This window comes from Anabrus simplex, chromosome 4 (genome assembly GCF_040414725.1).
Source record: "Anabrus simplex isolate iqAnaSimp1 chromosome 4, ASM4041472v1, whole genome shotgun sequence".
In the NCBI taxonomy this organism is placed as follows: domain Eukaryota; kingdom Metazoa; phylum Arthropoda; class Insecta; order Orthoptera; family Tettigoniidae; genus Anabrus; species Anabrus simplex.
In genome coordinates, this window is record NC_090268.1 from 393,454,582 (window position 1) to 393,478,130 (window position 23,549).

The following is a 23,549-nucleotide window of genomic DNA, read 5'->3' on the forward strand; positions in this document are numbered from 1 at the left end:
TCACACCATTCATAGCAGGGATTGGCTCCATAAATAATGGCATTACTAGCATCGCTCATACCTCAGTCACTTTCATATTGTCAAAGCCAAGGACAAGACAGAGACAGATCAATGAAAGTAACAAAATTGTTCTAGCCCTTTCCAGAAGACATAGTGGACTGTAAACACTAGGTCCTGCCAGCAAAGGCACTCATAGTTTATATGGATCAAATACTAAGGGGTATATAATAGCAGGAAGGGATTCAGTTAGGTAAAAATGTAGTAAGCAGTTTGGTTGTTGCCCAAAGTTTGGACTTAATGCCAGACTGTCCCGAAAGCTTGCAATGTAATGTATTGGAACATGAAAATAATTGAGTGGAAATTACCTTTCCAACAGTAAACTGATCCCAGTAGGGAAGAAAAGAAAATTGAATGTGACGTTGGGAATACGAAACTGGAACATGATGGTCATTCGAGTACTTAGGATATGTAGTATAATAAATGAGATTGAATCAAGGTGCAGCAAAGCTGTGAGCTCGCAGTTGCTATCAATTCTAATCTGAAAGTGAGCTCCCGGACGAAACTAACTTCACACCGGACAGTTTTCAGACCAACTTTATTTTACGAAAGTGAAATTTGAGTGGAGCCCGGAATTCCTATTTATAAGCCAGAAGTAAAGGATATGAAATTAGCAAGAATGATCCCTGGTACAAACAGAAGGAAACAACGGCAGGAGAGTACTTGGATTGAGGAGATAAAGGCCAAGTTGGGAATGAACTCGATTGATGAAGCTTTTGCGACGGTGGTGGGTCATGTGAGGCGAACGGAGGAGGATAGGTCACCTAGCAGAATAATGGACGCGATCATGGAAGGTAAGAGAAGTAGCGGAAGAACAAGATGGTGATTATATGACTGATACACTAATGACTTCAAACGAAGCCACAGGGCTGGTTACGAATGCGGGATTGTGGTAGCGTTTAATAAATTCGCACATTCTTGCAGAATGTACGCTGAAATTATATTTTAACATGTATGTGGGTATGTATGACATTTAACTTAATTTTAATTTGTGGTATGAAATACTTTTCATACATCTCACCGTGCTTCTCTCGTGTGTATAATACGGCGGTTGTCTTCCGAGTTCCTATCACGATAGCTTTAACTAATTGATTTTATTTCGGATAAGATAGAGTAAAGTTTTTACAAATTTCTTCAGTGTAGGAAATATGCACGAAGTTACGTGTTTCATTTTCATGAAATAATCAGCGAATACAAAAAAAATTAAAGGTGAAATAAGTGACACTAAAATGCCTTTGCTGACGGGACCTAGTATTTACAGTACACTATAGCTTCTGGTATAGGGCAGAGCAATGTTGTTACGTTCATAGATCTGTCTCAGTCTTATCCTTGGCTTTGACAATATGAAAGTGACTGATGTATGGGTGATGCCAGTAATGCCAATAATTATCAGCCAGTCCCTTCTATAAATGGTGTGAAAATGTTGCCCATAGGGTCGGTTGTTGGTCTTGGAAGAATAATATGTAGTGGCAACTTCTGGCTCAGTGAAGAAAGCAACGGGAAACTACATCATTCCTCATTTCCCCAGTATGCTTCTTCAGTGATACCTAGCCTATCTATGACAGCTGATGGTGGAGCTGTCGAGGATCCAAACAGCCATAGGGCTCAGGACTGAACATGTATACCGTCATACTAAAATCACTCCCCTACTGATATACAGTGAAAATGAGCTGCAAGGTATGCTGGGGATTTAGAATCAGTACAAGTGGTGACATATTGGGGATTCCATCACTTTTAAAATGCAATCATTTCAGTTCGCATAACGCACGGGAGATACAGTGGAACAATGGTAAAACAGGGACAAATCTAACGCATGCGTTATGGCCACGTTGAACTATGGTGCAAAATGATGTGCTTAGGTTGTTGTAACCTTCGTCTCACTAACCAGAGATATGGATTATATTATAAGACCAAGACTTCAAAATAGTGATTTTGGGTAATGTATTGCTGATGGACCGAAAAATTGTGCCGAGTTATTAAATACATTTTGCATATATGAGACTCTTCTATAAACTCACCTCCATGGGGTGCGCTTGAAAAGATCTACACCACCTCACGTTGAGGACACCAGTTTCTTTTTTACTCACCTTACGTTACCTGGATAGCCTTAAAAATTCTGGATGAAAAAAATACTAAACATATTTACTCCGAAATGTAGGCTACATTCACGATACGACAATAAGAAAGCTGAGAGTAACACAACTTCACGGAAATGCTGCAGACACGCGATAAATGACAAAAATTTCATCGAAAGCCTGTGAATGGTAAGGTTTCTCTTTTATGGAACGAGGTCAGGTGTCAAAAACCAGATATTTTCCATATACATTGTTTAATACCCATCCTGATCCGACATTATTAAAAGAGCAATGAAAGGGGCCCTAGTTCTTACCACTATTCAAATTCTCTTTCCAGTCATTGATCCAAAAGTTAAATTTTCGAGGGATCAGTGACATAATTTACCTTAGACCTACTATTTGTCTTGACTCTGTGGTTCCGGAGATGATGAGTTCAAGCCCCACAACTAAAAGCCCAAACGATGGTAACACATTTAGTGTTCACCCAGCAAAATTCAGCCATATACGCCCAAGAGAGATTCTCTTTATTCTGCCATCTAGTAGGCTACAGTGAAACGCAGAGTGGAAATTGACGAACATGCAGCTGATGCCATTGTTACCAAACCCCCTGCCTTATTCGCTATGACATATAACTATTAGCAAAATGGAAAGTTCATTTTTTGTTGTTTTTTCTTCTTTGAGACTGAAAAGATTTTTAATAAATATCAATCATATTGACTGTTCCAGCTAAAATGATACGCCAAGGCATCTTGAGAATTTGCAGTCTACATCCAGAAACTCGTGTGTTGCTCCTTAACAGATGTACCAGTGCGACAGCGGTACAACATGATCTTAAAGATGTGAGGCCCTTCGAGGAGATACCAGGACCCAAGCCATCCGAAAACGATCCGACATTCCTCACGGGAATTGGTGAGTAGTTCCACGTCAATCAATCAATCAATCAATCAATCAATCAATCAATCAATCAATCAATCAATCAATCAATCAATCAATCAATCAATCAATCAATCAATCAATCAATCAATCAATCAATCAATCAATCAATCAATCAATCAATCAATCAATCAATCAATCAATCAATCAACCAATCAATCAATCAATCAATCAATCAAACAATCATATCAACTTGCGTCTGTCGCTAAGGTGACGGATACCTTATAAATTGTTTACCTATTCCTTTCCTAATAATAATATCAAAGAACTTTGAAATTTAATAAACACTTTCCCTTTCTTATAATGAATTAATGTTTATCCTAATTTGCAGTCTAGAATTCTAGTTTTAACGTCATATTATACCTCATGTATCTCTCCTATCCTTTAAAAGATCCACTCAGCTTATTCGTCTGCTAACATCTTTCCACGCCAAATCTCCACTGACATCTCGGAAAATACCACCCGGTCAAACAGCTAGTCTCCTTACTTCGAAGAGGTCCATACCCTGTCTGTCTGTTAGGTCATCAGTAGAGGGAAGGCGTTACCTTCTTAGATGGCCCGCTCCTCACCTTCAAGGAGGGGAATGGAAACTTTCTTAATGATGATGCTGTCATCAGTCCAGAGGCTGATTAGTTCCTCAAACAGCACCACCAAGGCTATGCGATTATAGGGAAAAGTGACAAAACCAATGGCAGTGCTCATATGAGGCAAGATGAAGAGTGACGTTGTTTGCCATTGCTTTCCTCCATGCCAAAGTTCGTAAAATTGTCGTCATGAAGCAAGTGATCTTAGTGTGCGTCTCATTCACTGGAATCCGTAATTAGTGTCTTGCCAGAGACTTACAGTATACGTTTCCTACTTTTCATTCTACTACAACCCCCAAACACCCCCATAACTATGTGAAGAGATCTCTAACCTTCTTTTCACGACCACGTTAATGCGATTACCCCAATGAAGATACTTTCTTATATTAACACCATAGTACTCACAGCGATCCCCATGAGGAACTCTCACCATATCGACCCAGTAATTAGGCTAAAACTGAGAGGACTTCGCTTCCTGGTAAAACCTGGCTCTTCATCCCGCTTACCAACATACAATTGCTGCTGACCATCTCACAATAGCACCGAGGTCTTTTTTGTAGTCGCTTAGAACCTTATATATTATGTATTACACTATACAGCTTCATATCATCCGCAAAAAAGCATTATGACTGATTCAAATTCTTCACTCACACCTGTCGGGCTGAGTTGCTCAGACGGTTGAGGCGCTAGCCTTTTGACCCCAACTTGGCAGGTTCGATCCTGGCTCAGTCCGGTGGTGTTTGAAGGTGCTCAAATACGTCAGCCTCGTGTCGGTAGATTTACTGGCACGTAAAAGAACTCCTGCGTGACTGACTTCCGGCACCTCGTAGTTAGTGGGACGTAAAGCAAATAACATTAACATTTTCTCACACCATTTGTATACCGGACTGTACATACGAGAAAAGAAAGGTCCAATAATACAACCTTGAGGAATCTCCCGTCTTAATAATGTATTTATGTTCGGTTCTCATCCCGTAGGCTGGATGGATCCTCAACAAGATCACCATCAGCTGTCATAGATGGCCTGGGCATCACTGAAGAGGCGTACTGGGAAAATGAAGAGTGACGTACTTTCCCGTTGTTTTCCTCACTGAACCAGAAATCGCCATTACATATCAGCCTGCTAAGTCCACTGAAATGTGTGCATTAACCGACCCTATGAGCAACATTTTCACACCATAGAAAAGACTGGCTGCGTAAAGAAAGCGTTTTCACATTCCTCACGTGTGTCATATAACCCATCCCATGCACTGTTTATATGTTTACTTACCGTTTCCTACCGATCGTAATATTGTCTTTTAAAAGCTCTATCGTGGATTTCTTATCAATCATACCTAATAGTTTACTTTTACAACCCGCCTTTCCATTGCATTTACTTTCAATTACGGCAAACGAAATTTCGTGATTTCTTATACCATCTATCACATCAATTTCTCTGTAAAGCTCATCTGGTTTTATTAGAAAAAACATCTCTAATTGTTTCTACCCTTTGGTGATTCAGGCAGTCCTCAGTCGCAATATACTGTCACCATTAAACTGCTGCGGCTGTCGCTCAGGTGGGAAATTCCCTATCAGTTGTTTACCTTCAATTTTCTTCAATTATTGCAATGTAGTTAGAAATTTGTTATCATTTGTCCTTAATAAATTATTCCAATGATTAATTTGTCCTCTTGAATCCAAATTTTTTCTTCATTTTATGATCTTTCGTAGTTTCAAATTTTCACTGAAGCTTATTCGTTTAATAACGGCCTTCCCAGATTTTCTTGTTTAGATTTCTTGGTCATGTTCATCGTTACCCTCCTAGGTAAAAAAAACCAAAGTCATCTCCATACAGGCCAAGAAGGCCCTGGGAGTGGTGGAAGGTAAAGGCTTCCACTATTCGTAACCTCGGCACTTGATGGGGTAGAGTGGTTAGCTCTACGCCCGGCCGCCTTTGCCCCCAGGAATTAACCTGGTACTCATTTTTGTTGTAGGCTGAGTCAACCTTAGAGCCATATGCACTTCCGGAAGTGGAAATCTCATTTCGTAAATTTTACGACTTCCTGACGGGGAATCCTCCCTGTTAATGTTTGGAAAATTCAGATCAACAGCTACAACAACCTTGCTTTCTGTGTCGTTCACTACATAGCTTATCAAAACATTATCAAGTAATTCTGCATCGGCGTCAGCGCCCGCCTTGTCAGTTCTCTACACCCTGAAAATATCAAGTTGCCTTTTATCCTAAGAGATGAGCCTTAACATAGCATTTCATTTTTACCTTCTTTAACTTCTTCGAATCTTACACATTCTTCACTCAACAGTATCAATACTCCTCTTCCTACCGTTACCATCCTATCTCTACGAAAAACACTCCAGTACCACGAGAAAATGTACGCATCCAAGACAGCACTTCTGAGCTATGATTCAACAACTTTTAAAATATCTGGTTAATATTAACATATTTAATTATTTAATTCAATTACTTACTTTTCAGTTCTTGTACACTTTAACACCAACGATTGTATGTCAACCTTACTTGACTTTCAGCTCCCTATACTCTGATAACCACACCCTAGTTCACGATGTTGCCTTGAATGTACGTCTCAACTACTATTCTAAACAAAATCTCTAGCTAGTATGTACTGTGGCGGCTCAAATGATCGCCATCTGAGCGTAGATTCGTATCTACTACCAAATCATTAAGATACACAAATCTGACGCTCAGTTTTCCACATACCCACTCGACAGTCTCATTTAAATCTCGGATGATCCTCCAGTCAGTATTCCTACTGCACAGTACTGTACCATTACGTTACGATTGACGTCAGTTTACATGAATATACATCGGAAGAAAAATGGCGCAGATCAGCTTCAAGCGTTAAGAATGCACGGAATAACTTTTTGTGACAAGTTGACCGCAATTAGGAGGCAGTGCCTGGCGAGATGGAAAGGAAACTCTATGAGAAATGAACCATTATACGTAAAAAAAATTGAAAAACGGTCTATTATTATCTACTTTGGCAAGAAGAGTTTTCGTCGTAAACGGACTGTGAATTGCGATTACTTGACCAGAAGATTAGCTGACATAATCAATATAACCATAATAGGAGCCATACGAAGGAAGAATCCAGAAACAAACTACTGGAAAATACATAAAAACGGCAGGGAAACACGCATAATAGATTTCAAATACTGTACGGAAGAAGAGGTGTTGGGATACGGCATTCGTAAATAAAGCCTACACTGACTTAATAAACGGCCAAATTTTCATCAAATTATACGTATTGCCCATTGATAAGATTTAAAGAACATTATTCAGACAACATAAAAAAAACCAAGGAAGAGCCAGTTTATGAAAATAAAATTGAATCTGAGCAGTATCTTTAGAGGAAAAGAAATATATATACAATTAGAGAAAGTACTTGCAAAAGCTTTATATACTGAAAATTAAGATGTATTCTATCAATTTAATATTGTCTTTTCGTTGCATGGAAATTGGATACGAAATGGAGCTAGCCTAAAGCGATGGAGGGAGGCTGACCAGATCATCGTAAGCTCAAGCCTGAAGACCTAGAGATCCAGCATGACGTGATCCAGTGCAAGGCTAAGCATTCCGAGATGCCGTGACGAGGAAGAAGAAAGCAGAGTCGGACATAACATGGCCAGAGATAAGTAACGTTCTAGTAAATTTAACTATAAAGTATTTCATTTGGTGTAGTATAATTGTAGGAATGCTGAAATGCCAAAGATATGACCTGTTTGTGCCATTGTGTGAATTCTAAGGCATATGCCGGAGAAAATAACAACAGATACGTATTATTTATGTGTAGTAATATACTGCCGTGCTCATAAGTTTGATATGAGGTTAATGTGAGCAGTATCGGGAAGAGAATTGATGTTTTTGAACCTATATGCTTACGAGAACGTCATATATATTAAACTAGGCAAGGCTAAGATAGTGAAGTGCAATATAATAATAATAAACCTAGGCTACCCAATGACCAGATTGAATAACTAGGCCAATATCGTCTACATTTACGATGAGTTGAAATAAACAGTAGCAGCTTGCGGTGTTTTGAGTAGATATTTAAGTAAAAGGAATGTTTTAATGCGACGTGGTAGACATTACGTGGAATCTGAGTAGAGATATTGTTGTATGCGGAGGAATCGCAGTAATTAAATGCATAAATGATAATATGTTGTTGGAGATTTGAGATGTTGAATAGGTATTGTGTAAGTAAATGATTGATGGAAATAGGTGCGAATTTATTCTTAGCTACAGTTATGTTGCGATTGAAAATGAGGCAAGCAGTGAAATTAAGGCCTAGATACGTGAATATATTAAGTGAAGCAGTGAGATTAAATGGTCTATTGGTCGAACTTATATGGAATATGGAGATAGATGGATCGTAATTTACATGTATTTGAAGTGTATATAGAAAAGAGATATAGCCGCCTAGTAATATATTCGTCTCATATAATGAATATATAGCAGTGGAGCACGCGTTAACCTGAAAATGGTAAAATTAGTAGGCAGTAGAAGGAGTAATTTTAATTGAAAATACACATAATAATTAATCGGTCGGTACGATTCTGACAGGTCATGACGGTTGAAGAACGATGGCATTCGTAAATGAAGATATTTAATTTTATTTTTGGCACACATTTTATATATATAGGATGTTGGAATTTATATTTATGGTTAGGATTAATTTCTTTTAGATACTTAAAATGGCATTTTGAAGCCATCATTGGAAAGAGTTACTTATCTCATGCCATAAACAAGTCAATACGCAAATTCCCAAACCAATTCCAAAGAGTAGTGCAAATAGACCTAAAGGAAAGAAAGACCACTCCCTCCTTTAATAAAGAGTAAATCCTAGTTGTCCCCATATTGAAATAAAATGATGAAGTGTGGTCACGCAACAAAATAATAATTGCCCAGATGAATTAAAGATACCTGCCCAATTTTAATTATGTCAATTCGTCAATTTTAGTTGTCAAGAAAAATAATATGTGATTTTTTTGATTTACTTTCCTCTATTACCAAAGATGATCATTATTTTGTTAATTATAATATTGGCATGCTAATAAATTAGTTTTAAGTTTATTCTAGCGTTTATTTTCAAAGGTAGAGATAGGAAGATTAGTTGTAAGGATACATTTAGGCTGATATTTCGGAGTCATGATATTTAAAGGCTTATATTAATTCTACGGTAGGATTTCGGAGTAAATGAGTAACACATTGAACTATACACCCTCTTCAACAGAACTTGCGAAGGTAAATAGTATTGTTGAATATATATAGATGTTTTTACCCTGAGATATTGACTTAATATGGACATGCAACCACCGCGTTTGATTGGTATATCCATCCCCGATTTCGCATAGTTAATTAGCAACATGTAAGTGGAAATATTGCACGGGCAACATCATATTAAATTAGTACTACAACTTGAGGTGAAGTATGAGGAAGTACAGCGCGATGGTGATACCTATATTTTTATCAGTCCAACCTGGACCTTGGTAAGAATTAGGACTATGAGGCCACCAATAGGTTGCATTAAATTTGTTGCCCATACATGGGGCAAAGTGAAGAGAAAAACACTGTTGCCGCAGGTTGCATTAAATATGGCGGCCCGAACGTGAGGCAAGTTTGAAGAGGTCGGATGAATAATTAGATTCTGGATATACAGAAATTTGATAACTTGATTATGGAGTGAATCTTGAGGATGAGATATGGATGTTAGGCTTGGACATATGTCATATGATGCCGTAGCGTCGAGCAAGTCTGAAAAGAAGGACGAATTGAGGAATGAGAATGGTTTCAAGAGAAAGATACCGGGGTTGTTGAATTAAATCTTGGACCACAGTCATGAAATTTATTCGAAGAAGGAGACGATGCCTGATAGTTTATGAACTTAGGTATGGCATGCGACGCAGAATGGATTGATAGCCATGAAGATTAAGGAAGAGAGGGCTTAACTAATGGAGAAATTTATATTTTTGGATGGAAAAGAAGAAGGTAGCAAGAAATTTGATGCGGAGTCTCGCAATATTTGACAGTCTCGTGGAAGGAGAAAGTCTACTGTATATATATTTAGGTTACTTTAAGGAATTTGATGCATGAGTGATGATGAGGGAAGAGTTTTATAACGCAAGTTTCATATTATTGATTTTATATATATGATTAGGTGGATACGACATAAATATAATTAAAATTGGGCATATAGGTCAAGGTTTGGATTTGCGTATGACTTGTATAGGTTGTCATGGCTGAGTTACGATGGTCTGGGTTAGTCTTTCCCAGTTAAACAAGAAAGTACAAAGTAAACTTTGAAGTATTTATAATAATAGATATAGTTATAAGTCTGATAGACTATTTTATGTTGATATTTGATGATTGGTTGGTTGAAGTTGAGGGATAAATAGAGAATTAGGGTTATATATAACATAACTGGAATTATAGAGCATTTTAAGTGGAATATCAAAAAAATGTCGAACTTAGCTCAATTAAAATCACAATTTGAGGATTATAAGAAAGAAATTGAGGAAGAGAACAGAAAGAGAAATGAAGTAATACAGAAAACAAAGGAAGAGAAATTAGGGATTCTTGAAGTGTTTAGACAGATAGCTGAAGAAAATAGGAAGCAAAATGAGAAGCTGCACCAGGAGATGATTAAAAATCAGGAGGAGAGACAACAACAGATGGCTGAAGAAATTAGGAAACAAAATGAAGAAATTAGGAAGCAGAATGAAGAAAATAGGAACCAGATGGCTGAAGAAATTAGGAAACAAAATGAAGAAATTAGGAAGCAGAATGAAGAAAATAGGAACCAGATGACTGAAGAAATTAGGAAACAGAATGAAGAAATTAGGAAGCAGAATGAAGAAAATAGGAACCAGATGGCTGAAGAAATTAGGAAACAGAATGAAGAAAATAGGAAGCAGAATGAAGAAAATAGGAAGCAGAATGAAGAAAACATTAACAGACTGGAAGGAAAGCTCTTGGAAAGGATGAATGAGAAAAATGAGGAATTTCAGAAAATAATCAACGGACAGGATGAGAAACAAAAGCAAATGATTGAAGGAAAACTTCAAGAATTCATTAACAGGCAAGAAGAAAAACAGCAGGAAACAATGAAGGAAGTGAAAGAAGCTGTAAGGATGAAAATGGAAAAAGTCGGAAGTGAAATGACAGAAATTAAAGTGGATATTGACGTTTTACGTAAGGATATGACAGGGATTATGGAAAATAAGAATCAAGAGATAAATCAAGAGATAAATAAAGTTATGGAAGAATTGGCAGAAAGCAGAAATGTTATTCAAAAGTTGAAAATGGAAGAGATGAAGAGTATAACGGATAATTTGGAGAGTTTGAGGATAAATTCCACAGAAAGAATTAACAAATTGAATGAAGCAATCGAAACAACGAATAAATCAGTGGAAGTAAATATCATTCTGGCAAGAGAGCAGGTGTCAGATAAAATTAAAATAATACAAGAAGAAGCTGAACGGAATAAAAATGAAACTGACAACAGAATCAGCAGAACGGAGAGAGAATTACATACGATTCGTAAGGAAATTCAGGAAATGAGAATAGAGAACCGTACAACAAGGCCTAATGTCATGAGAACAGTAGAAATTCAGGCTTGTGATAGGGAAACAACGCCAGCAAGGACTACGGATTCAAGCCAAGGTATTAATGGAAGTTCGATGGGGAACGGAAATGGTAATAATGGAAGTCCAGCAATAATAAATATAATTAAAACCATCGAGGATAAGCCAAAACATTTTAATAATACTGCAAGTTTATCCCCAAAACGATTTTTGAGGGAGATGGAGGATTATTTTCGGGATAATAACGTTCCAAACGAGAAACGACTCAAAGTAATTGAAAAACATTTAGATGCTAACCCAAGTATTTGGTACCAGGCATTTAAGTACAGTTTCCACGAATATGAGGATTTTAAAACGGCATTTTTAAGGAAATATTGGAGTCCGGAAGTACAACAGCAGCTTAGAATGGAATTGTATTCACGAAAATTTGCTGTTACCGGTCAGACAAGATATAGTGACTATTTTGCTTTCCAATTTCAACGTTTTCAGGATTTGGATTATGCACCCAGTGAATTGGAAGCTATTAAAACTATTCAAAGCCAACTTCCACCTGAAATACAAAGATTATTGGCGACCTCGAACGTTCAAACGGCAATTGAAATGGAAGATAGGCTGAGACAAATTGACATGACGACTTCTCATCCCACGAGTAGGTTAATACGTAGTATGGGAAATGAAGAGTCAATCAATGTAATAGCCCATGAGAATTACGAAATTAACAAACGAAGAGGACAAAGAGACGTGGCTAGGAACCAGGAGATGGATGAAAGAAAAGAGATGAGAGGATACCAACGTCAAAGAGATCAAGAATATCGACGGACATATCAGATGGATGGAAGATATGTGCCATATGACAGGCAAAGTAACAGATATACAAGAAACAGAAATATGATCCGAAGAAGGAATTATTACGGAGGAAGAGGTGGACGGAACTTCAGAGAAAGGGAGTTCGGAAATAGAAGATATGCCCAGGAGCAGAAAGAAGACTTGAGAAATCAAGAAAAATGGAAGCAAGCGATTAAAGACAAGGAGATTGTTGGAGATATCGAGGGCGCAGAGAGTTTAGAGCTCCAACAATATAAAAATTCGGAAGCAGGGAAACGTCATCTTAACCCAAATGCACAGAATTTCAATACAGGGTTAGACGTTCCTGAGAAAAAAAAACGACAATTTTGAAATAGATTATGATAAAAATGGTAATAGAGGAAAGAAAACGGATATTAAAATTATAAGTTGGATGATAGCACAGATCGAATCGTGGGAGTTCGAACCAGAGGATTTACTACATGATATGGCATCGAATGCGAGACCACAGAAATTGAATCTGCCAATAATTGTGGTTAGAGTGAATGGAATGAGAGTACATTGTCTTATAGACTCGGGAGCAAGTATAAGTGTGATTTCAAACACGTTATTCCTGGAAATTGAGAAAAAGATGAAATTACCGACCATACCAGTGGCTGGAGTTAAAATTAAAGGAATCATACCAGATAAAACAATAGAATGTAAAATACAGACATTTTTATGTATTGGAATTGGGACTCAGAGATTTGAACATCCTTTCGTGGTAATGAATAGGATAAAATATAATATTATATTAGGTGTGGATTTCATGGTAGCTACGAAAATGACTATTGATATGGAAAAACAAGAAATTAGGTTTCCAATTATCCAGAGTGATAATAAGGAGACAACTGAAAGGATAAGTTTAGACATTAATAGAGAGCTCGCGGAGCATATGAGAATTGAAGCACGGGAAATTAGCAATATTTATCGCGAAAACATCCATGTAAATGAATGCCAAAATACCATTGAGGTTGTAGAACCAGAAATAATTGGCACAATTGAAAGAATACTAAGTCTGGAAGAGGAGGAGAAGGATCCTGAAATATGGAAAAGCCTTATAGAGACCAAAATTTCCACTGAAGAAAAAGTCAGATTATATGAAATTCTGAAGAAATATTCGGTTGTGTTCAAAAATAAACCGGGAAAAATTCCAAATTTTAAATACAGATTACAAGTTAATGACTGGACACCGTACAAAGGAAAGCTATATGAGGTACCTGAAAAATATCACCAAGAGGTTAAAGGGATCATCCAGGAAATGTTAGATGATGAAATAATTGTAAAGACGGCGACTCCATATTTAAACCCTTTGGTCATTGTGAGGAAAAGTAATGGTAGTTTGAGGTTATGTTTGGACGCGCGAAGGCTAAATGAGAAGCTAATGCCTGAATATGACAGGTACCAAGGATAAAGGATATTGTTAAGAGATTTAAGAACATGAAGTACTTCAGTAGTCTGGATTTCACTTCGTCATTCCACCACATTGTTTTAGAAGAAAAATCACGGTTACTAACGGGATTCATGTTCGATAACCAAACGTACGCCTATTGTAGACTCCCATTTGGCCTGAAAAATAGTTGTGCTGTTCTTATCAGAGCACTTGATAGGAATTTAACGGCAGAGGTGAAGAGCTATGTAACATCTTATGTGGACGATTTGGTTCTTGCGACGGAAACATACAAGGAACATTGTGAACGGTTGGAAAAGTTGTTGGACAATTTAAAGAATACTGGTTTTAAGGTCAATTTCGCTAAGTCGAAATTCTGCCAGGCGCAGATACCTTTTGTAGGGCACATTATCGATGGTGAAGGAATACGACCCAATCCAACAAAAATAAAAGCTATATGTGACTTTCCGCGGCCAACCAGAATAAAGCAATTAAGGCAGTTCCTTGGGATGACGCAGTTCTTCGCAGACCATTGCAAAGGATACACCGAGATGGCAGCACCCTTGCAGGAATTATTAAGAATAAACAACAGATGGAAATGGGGCGAAGAAGCTGAAAGAGCATTTGTAGGAATGAAGAAACTAATGGAGAATAACATTAAGCTTGGTTACCCCAATTATGAAAAAGAGTTTATCATACAATCCGATGCGTCGAACATAGGAATTGGTGCTTGCCTATATCAGGAAGAAGCAAATGGGGAAAAGAAGCCAACATATCTGGCTTTTGCAAGTCGAAAATTGAGAAAACATGAACAACACTATACAACAACGGAACAAGAGCTGTTAGCGATAGTGTTCGCGTTACAACAGTGGTCAAAAATAATTAGTGGGTATCCAGTTGTTGTACGTACTGACCATAAAGCATTATCTTTTGGTCTGAAGGCTGCCATGGCAAGTGAGCGTGTAACTAGATGGATTTTATTTACACAGCAATTCCAAATTAAGATAGAGCACTGTAGTGGCAAAGACAACATTTTGGCTGATGCACTGAGTAGAAATCCAGAGCAAGGAGAAGAGATAATGTGTCAAGTAGAATTGGATGACCAGGATAGGGATATGGTAGAAAAGTTACAAGCGATAGCTGAGTTACAGAAAACGGATGTGGAGTTAGCTAAAATCATATCTATGTTGGAAAACCAAACCGGAGAAACCCCATTAACCCAGGCATACAGGATAATAGATGGAAGATTGAATAGATATCTTACCGAAGATCAAGATAAAGCACGGATAGTGGTGCCAAGGAAATTGCAAAGAGAAGTAATATGGTTAACTCACAGAATAACAGGACATGGTGGAATAGATAAGGTGTTGCACACCATCCTAGAGAGGTTTACCTGGAAGGGATTAAGAGCAATGATAAGGAAAATCATTAGAACGTGCGATGTATGTCAAAGAACGAAGCATAGTACGAGATTAAATAGCCATCAACCAATCGCGATATTGCCAGCCAAGACCAGAGAGATATACGCAATCGACATTTTCGGACCACTTCCTATAGCCAGGAAAGGGAGAAAATTTATAGTGGTCACTATGGATATATTTTCGAAATATGTGGTTCTCCAGCCTATACAAAGGGCTAATTCGAAGCAAGTTATTCATGCAATTATGAAAGGCGTAATACCAAAAATGGGAAGGCCGGAAAAGATATTAAGCGACCGAGGTACTCAATTTACCTCTGAACAGTTTCGCGAGGCTATGCAAACATTAAACATAAAGCACGTATTTTGCTCAGTTAGACACCCGCAATCCAATCCCGTAGAACGTTGCATGAGAGAAATTTCGAAGTTTTGCCGAATATATTGTGGAAAAAGCCATTGGAAATGGATTGATGTAATCCCAGTTATTGAGTATTATATGAACAACACTATACACGAATCTACTGGGCAAATACCGAAAATAGTACATAGAAACGAAGTCCCAGATAGGCCTTGGGATATTGTTCTAGGGAAGCTGATAGAAAATAGACCTAGTGCAGAGGAATTAAATGATATGGTACAAAGAAGATTGCAGGAACAATCCCAAAGAAGGCTTAAGAGGCTGAAAAACAAAAAGTTTCACCCTCAATTGAAGTTAAATGACTTGGTACTTATTAGAAAGACACCAAGTTCTAATGTATCCGGAAAGATCTTTGCAAAATTTCTGCATTTATATGATGGCCCATATATTATAAGAAAAGCATTTGGGAATAACGCTTATCAAGTTGAAAATTTATCTGGAACATATAAAGGAATCCATAACGCAGCAAATATCAAGTATTATTACCGGGAAAATCAGGAACAATCCTTAAATAATATACCGGAGATATGCGGAAAGGAAGGATGCATTAATTCAGAATGTCAAACAGATGGAGAAGAGGAGACTGTTTAAAAAGAAATACATAGAGTAATTGCAAAGTCAACAGTAATGAAATGAAGTACGGAGAAGGAAGTTGAGTAACGTAAAGGTCCATTTATTATGCGAATGGAAGCATAGTATAAATATATTGTGACCAACATATTTAAAAAAATAAGTGGGAGGAGAAAATGTACCATTACGTTACGATTGACGTCAGTTTACATGAATATACATCGGAAGAAAAATGGCGCAGATCAGCTTCAAGCGTTAAGAATGCACGGAATAACTTTTTGTGACAAGTTGACCGCAATTAGGAGGCAGTGCCTGGCGAGATGGAAAGGAAACTCTATGAGAAATGAACCATTATACGTAAAAAAAATTGAAAACGGTCTATTATTATCTACTTTGGCAAGAAGAGTTTTCGTCGTAAACGGACTGTGAATTGCGATTACTTGACCAGAAGATTAGCTGACATAATCAATATAACCATAATAGGAGCCATACGAAGGAAGAATCCAGAAACAAACTACTGGAAAATACATAAAAACGGCAGGGAAACACGCATAATAGATTTCAAATACTGTACGGAAGAAGAGGTGTTGGGATACGGCATTCGTAAATAAGGCCTACACTGACTTAATAAACGGCCAAATTTTCATCAAATTATACGTATTGCCCATTGATAAGATTTAAAGAACATTATTCAGACAACATAAAAAAGACCAAGGAAGAGCCAGTTTATGAAAATAAAATTGAATCTGAGCAGTATCTTTAGAGGAAAAGAAATATATATACAATTAGAGAAAGTACTTGCAAAAGCTTTATATACTGAAAATTAAGATGTATTCTATCAATTTAATATTGTCTTTTCGTTGCATGGAAATTGGATACGAAATGGAGCTAGCCTAAAGCGATGGAGGGAGGCTGACCAGATCATCGTAAGCTCAAGCCTGAAGACCTAGAGATCCAGCATGACGTGATCCAGTGCAAGGCTAAGCATTCCGAGATGCCGTGACGAGGAAGAAGAAAGCAGAGTCGGACATAACATGGCCAGAGATAAGTAACGTTCTAGTAAATTTAACTATAAAGTATTTCATTTGGTGTAGTATAATTGTAGGAATGCTGAAATGCCAAAGATATGACCTGTTTGTGCCACTGTGTGAATTCTAAGGCATATGCCGGAGAAAATAACCACAGATACGTATTATTTATGTGTAGTAATATACTGCCGTGCTCATAAGTTTGATATGAGGTTAATGTGAGCAGTATCGGGAAGAGAATTGATGTTTTTGAACCTATATGCTTACGAGAACGTCATATATATTAAACTAGGCAAGGCTAAGATAGTGAAGTGCAATATAATAATAATAAACCTAGGCTACCCAATGACCAGATTGAATAACTAGGCCAATATCGTCTACATTTACGATGAGTTGAAATAAACAGTAGCAGCTTGCGGTGTTTTGAGTAGATATTTAAGTAAAAGGAATGTTTTAATGCGACGTGGTAGACATTACGTGGAATCTGAGTAGAGATATTGTTGTATGCGGAGGAATCGCAGTAATTAAATGCATAAATGATAATATGTTGTTGGAGATTTGAGATGTTGAATAGGTATTGTGTAAGTAAATGATTGATGGAAATAGGTGCGAATTTATTCTTAGCTACAGTTATGTTGCGATTGAAAATGAGGCAAGCAGTGAAATTAAGGCCTAGATACGTGAATATATTAAGTGAAGCAGTGAGATTAAATGGTCTATTGGTCGAACTTATATGGAATATGGAGATAGATGGATCGTAATTTACATGTATTTGAAGTGTATATAGAAAAGAGATATAGCCGCCTAGTAATATATTCGTCTCATATAATGAATATATAGCAGTGGAGCACGCGTTAACCTGAAAATGGTAAAATTAGTAGGCAGTAGAAGGAGTAATTTTAATTGAAAATACACATAATAATTAATCGGTCGGTACGATTCTGACAGGTCATGACGGTTGAAGAACGATGGCATTCGTAAATGAAGATATTTAATTTTATTTTTGGCACACATTTTATATATATAGGATGTTGGAATTTATATTTATGGTTAGGATTAATTTCTTTTAGATACTTAAAATGGCATTTTGAAGCCATCATTGGAAAGAGTTACTTATCTCATGCCATAAACAAGTCAATACGCAAATTCCCAAACCAATTCCAAAGAGTAGTGCAAATAGACCTAAAGGAAAGAAAGACCACTCCCTCCTTTAATAAAGAGTAAATCCTAGTTGTCCCCATATTGAAATAAAATGATGAAGTGTGGTCACGCAACAAAATAATAATTGCCCAGATGAATTAAAGATACCTGCCCAATTTTAATTATGTCAATTCGTCAATTTTAGTTGTCAAGAAAAATAATATGTGATTTTTTTTTATTTACTTTCCTCTATTACCAAAGATGATCATTATTTTGTTAATTATAATATTGGCATGCTAATAAATTAGTTTTAAGTTTATTCTAGCGTTTATTTTCAAAGGTAGAGATAGGAAGATTAGTTGTAAGGATACATTTAGGCTGATATTTCGGAGTCATGATATTTAAAGGCTTATATTAATTCTACGGTAGGATTTCGGAGTAAATGAGTAACACATTGAACTATACACCCTCTTCAACGGAACTTGCGAAGGTAAATAGTATTGTTGAATATATATAGATGTTTTTACCCTGAGATATTGACTTAATATGGACATGCAACCACCGCGTTTGATTGGTATATTCATCCCCGATTTCGCATAGTTAATTAGCAACATGTAAGTGGAAATATTGCACGGGCAACATCATATTAAATTAGTACTACAACTTGAGGTGAAGTATGAGGAAGTACAGCGCGATGGTGATACCTATATTTTTATCAGTCCAACCTGGACCTTGGTAAGAATTAGGACTATGAGGCCACCAATAGGTTGCATTAAATTTGTTGCCCATACATGGGGCAAAGTGAAGAGAAAAACACTGTTGCCGCAGGTTGCAGTACCCACTGATAACAATCTCTGCTCACTTAAACTTCTCCCGCGCTGTTGTAAACGGATCCCACGCATCCCCAATTATGTTAGTACCTGTACACAACTGCGTTACGTTGTTCGTACCAACGTGGGAGCATGTCATATCGTAATTGTCGTCCTCCTCCTCCTTACATGCTCTACATAAGAATTTTGATCAATAAGTACTAAAATTAATGAGAATAACTTAGGTTAGAAAAAGCATGCGTTGGAATGCTAGTATCTCGTAAAGAAAAGAGCTGTCGATTAACCATTGTAATGAATTCAAAATTATTAATATATTGCTACTTTCGCCAGCATCTAGTCTGGTTCCATAACTGAATGATCAGCATACTGTCTTTCAGTTCCGACGCCTCTGGGTTTGATGCTCAGTCGGACCCGGAATTTTAATTGAATACGGTTACTTTCTGTGGCTTGTGGACTGCGTGCTTCCTTTCGTCTTAATACATGTCTCTTCAGCCACCACTACTAACCACCACAGAAACACGCAATGGCGAATATACTCCACCACATGATATTGGTACAGGGAGATCATCCAATCGTAAAACTGGGCTTAATCAGGACGTGCTGATCCCAGATAATTGAGGAAGAATGCCTGGGGAAATGCCAGACCGACACTTAATACAATTCATATTCCAGAAACAACACTGACCTTTCGACAGCAGCCGTAGTTTGTACCGGATCTGTATCAAGCAATAACGTACAGCGCATATGAAAGCAGCGTGTAATAAGTATGGAGATAAACCAAAAATAGATTGAAAAAGAATGACATAATAAGTTACATATTTGTTTTGAAATTAGGGTGGGAAGTGTACTTTACCGTGCCAAAGGGACCCGATGGTCAATTAGAGAAATTGGAAATCACTGGTGTAAGATTTCCCGTAATGTTTCGCGATTTTCATAAATCTGTTCAACTGTTTGCCACAAAGGGAAAATGTACATAATTCATACACAATCATTATTAAAATTCAAAGTTTTGTGTATTTTTAATTTCAGGAAATTTAGCAAACCACGACTTCAACACGCTGTCGCAAGCACTTTACAAGAACTACGGAACAATTGTCAAGTTGCCAGGTCAAGGAGGTGAGAAGGACGTAGTTTACCTGTATGATCCACAGTATTTTGAGACGGTGAGTTTATATAATGTGACATACTCTACGCTTTCTGGAAAAGTGTTTTCTAGCCTGTAATATTAAAAATATCTCCAATAAGTACTGTAGTCCTTCAGGACAACATTGAGGCTCCATTCTTATAGAAATGTTCAGTTGGAAAGTCTTGGCTCCGAACAGCTTTGGTGGAAATTTACATTTCAACATCGCTGTTTTAGAGTAGGCTTGCTCTTAAACGAGCATATTTTCGACACAAATTTTCCTGCGTCCATAAACGGTCTGGATCCACTTTTCGAAGTGTTCCCATAGGACATACCATGCATATACGTAAAATTATCGCGTCCAGAATTGTTTGGATTACTTATATGAGAAGTGCATTTAATCTCATCCAAATTAAATCAAAATGTATCGGAGTGAGAACAGGAAGTGTTGAAACAACTGTCAAGATATGTCTTTAATAAGTATACCAGGCAGCTTATTCACAGGCAAGGCTGCAATCAGTAATGGGAAATAAATTGGCAGAAAGCCAGTGTGTTTTAGACGACAGAGGGGTTGCCAGCATCAGATTTTCTTTATATGTGTACACACAACCGCCGTCCCGTTTCTCGATGGGGTCGGGTATGAAGTGGGATGAATATTCGTAGAGGGCTTTTATGACCGGATGCTCTTCCCGACGTCAATAACATAAGATGAGTTGACGCTATTAAATGGATGCCGTGATGAAATAGAAATAGAAATAGAAATAGAAATAGAAATAGAAATAGAAATAGAAATAGAAATAGAAATAGAAATAGAAATAGAAATAGAAATAGAAATAGAAATAGAAATAGAAATAGAAATAGAAATAGAAATAGAAATAGAAATAGAAATAGAAATAGAAATAGAAATAGAAATAGAAATAGAAATAGAAATAGAAATAGAAATATTTAAAGTTAATTACAAATAGGACCGGTGGTTCCTTTGACTGTAACTGACTCCCACTTTAACTTAAATGCATCCACTAATATGCACAATCTAACAAAAATAATATATACCGGGCGAGTTGGCTGTGCGGGAACGCGCATCTCCGCTGAGCTAGGCCTTAGGCACGTTGACAGGGTAAGGTACAGTAGGTATTATATTATTGTGTTTAAGAAGCAAAATATTCATTTTTATTGTTTATAACAATATATATTTTATGTACAGAAGGATAGCACAGTAGCATATCACTTTGTCTCTTTCTTCATTTATTCAGTATCTTAATGTTTTTACTTTCTGTTTTTTATCAATTTCACTGGTTAAGTATAAGACAGGGACACGTTTCTCTAACTTTGCCAATTAAAATAAACCATATACATCTATCTACCTCTGTCTATCCCTCTATCTATTTTCCCTATGCTACCGGCCAATACCCCGACGGTGAAATTTTTTTTCGACTAACGGGACTCGAATCCGCTAAGCACGGTGTTAGACCGTATAGCTTGACGTCTTAATGAACATGGCCACCAGGCGGGTATATATTTTCTTCATGTGTGAAATAATTAAAATAATTGAAAAATGCTCCGAGAGGAAAGGGCTTTAATGCGTACCGGTATTTTCGCAGATCTGGAGAAGGAAAGAAGGTGATAAGCGTACCTGGGAATAATATGTTGGCCTTGCCGAGTAATTATGAATTCAGCAACTCAACGGAAAGTCATTACAGGAGATCAAAATCATTTATGTTGATAATCAAGCGATAGTGAGAACTGATGGCAAAATGCATTGTTCAAATGATTTCCCGGGTTAGACAAGGCTGTCATTTTTCAGCCTTATTGTTCATAGTTTGCAAGGATAATTTAATGAAAGCTATCAAATAGAAGGTACGAACTGAGTTGGGTAGAAATATTGTAGGCAATTTGGCTATACCGACTGTAACGCAGGTCCACTTTCCCCGACCAGTTAAACTGCGCGTCTTCTATAAGACCATCTATGTAAACAAACTTGAACTGGTGTACTACAAGGTACCTTGGTATTCAACTGTTAGATGTCTCTATCATCGTTTCAATTGCTCCGTCTAGCGGGACGAACTCTGATTATTGTATAAATGAATGTTTATTTTTGCAGTTGGCAAACCTTATGTTTTGGGCATTGATTTATTTATGTATCAAATTTGTCAACACTTCAGCTGGTTCCTTCTTTAATAGTAATCCACCTATCAGAAACTTGTGAATATTTTTTCTAGCCAATTTAAATTGGGGGTGTGTACAGGAATCCAGCCTATCAGTAAAGAGTTATGAAACATTTCCTTCAAAAATACTATAAAAGCTGGGTTCTTTAGGGTCGTATTTTCTTAATTGCTCCAGTGTGAGGAGGGTGTATTGACGTGAATAAAGAGGCCGGGGTGCGGCCTGCGTTAGGAAGGCCAATCAACTCGAGGTAATGGCAAAATTTTCATAGCTATGTGATAGCTCCTGCGAATAATTTAATTAATTTTATTGAATGTAAATTTCTAAGTTGGTGGTATAAATGTAGACTTTTCCGCAAGTACGACGACTCTCTCCTATTCCCTACTGGGAAATATATAATGTTGGGTACAAAGAGTGATTACCCTCTGTCGGTTCCCATTCAATTAGACATTGGGTGACTAAAGTTAGCAAAACTTCTAAATTTCTTTAATCATATTCGGTTTTAATATTTCTTATTTAGTCACTCCGGTGTAGTATAGGTTTAGCCTCTGTATCCTTGGGCCATAAGTCAAATTAGGGTTTTAACTCTTTCTACAAGGAGGGCAAGTGGTTTGCCTCCTAGCCTGTTGTATACGGCCAGTCATGTTCAACATCTTCTTCTTACATTAAGGCCATTTAGTATGGGCAATCATGCCGCTGTTTATTCGGTAATTGTTTCTGGTGTTAGTTCCCTTAAGGAACAGTGAGTTATAAACTGTTGAGCAATAGATAAGCCTACATCAGTGCTACTTAGTACAACACTTTAATTGAGGACAACCGATAGGTTGTCAGATGAAACTTTTGTGCACCATATGAAATTGATGCCTCAGCGAAGCTAGACTAAATTTGAAGCACAGACTTTGCTGTAGTGAAATGATAGGAGCAAATCGTTTTCTGGCAAATTTTATCCCTGCCAAGAGCAATTCAGCTCTTTTCTGTGTAAGTTAACATTTGTAATTCTCTCAAGTTTTTGTACCTGATATTCGAAGTTCTAAGTCCACTATGTTGTTGGACCTGACGAGCTCGTTATATGATTTTATTCATTCAGATTTTCTCCCTCTTCTTTCTTTCTTTCTTTCTTAATCTGCTTACCCTCCAGGGTTGGTTTTTCTTTCGGACTCAGCGAGGGATCCCATCTCTACCGCCTCAAGGGCAGTGTCCTAAAGATTCAGACTCTGGGTCTGGGGATACAACTGGGGAGGATGGCCAGTACCTCGCCCAGGCGGCCTCACTTGCTATGCTGAACAGGGGCCTTGCGGGGGATGGGGAAGATTGGAAGGGATAGACAAGGAAGAGGGAAGGATGCGGCCTTGGCCTTAAGTTAGGTACCATCCCGGCAT

General features: G+C 37.4%; 1 protein-coding gene across 2 annotated transcripts in view; it reads left to right on the top strand.

The window, feature by feature from the left end:
* LOC136872293 (probable cytochrome P450 49a1) overlaps positions 1 to 23,549 on the top strand; it is a 95,395-nt gene that overhangs the window by 30,425 nt on the left and 41,421 nt on the right. For both annotated transcript variants that reach the window (XM_068227306.1, XM_067146112.2), the window contains exons 2-3: positions 2,859 to 3,041; positions 19,914 to 20,047. In XM_068227306.1, the coding sequence (XP_068083407.1) occupies positions 2,864 to 3,041; positions 19,914 to 20,047 (312 nt within the window). In that variant the 5' untranslated portion in view covers positions 2,859 to 2,863. The remainder of the gene's footprint in view (positions 1 to 2,858; positions 3,042 to 19,913; positions 20,048 to 23,549) is intronic.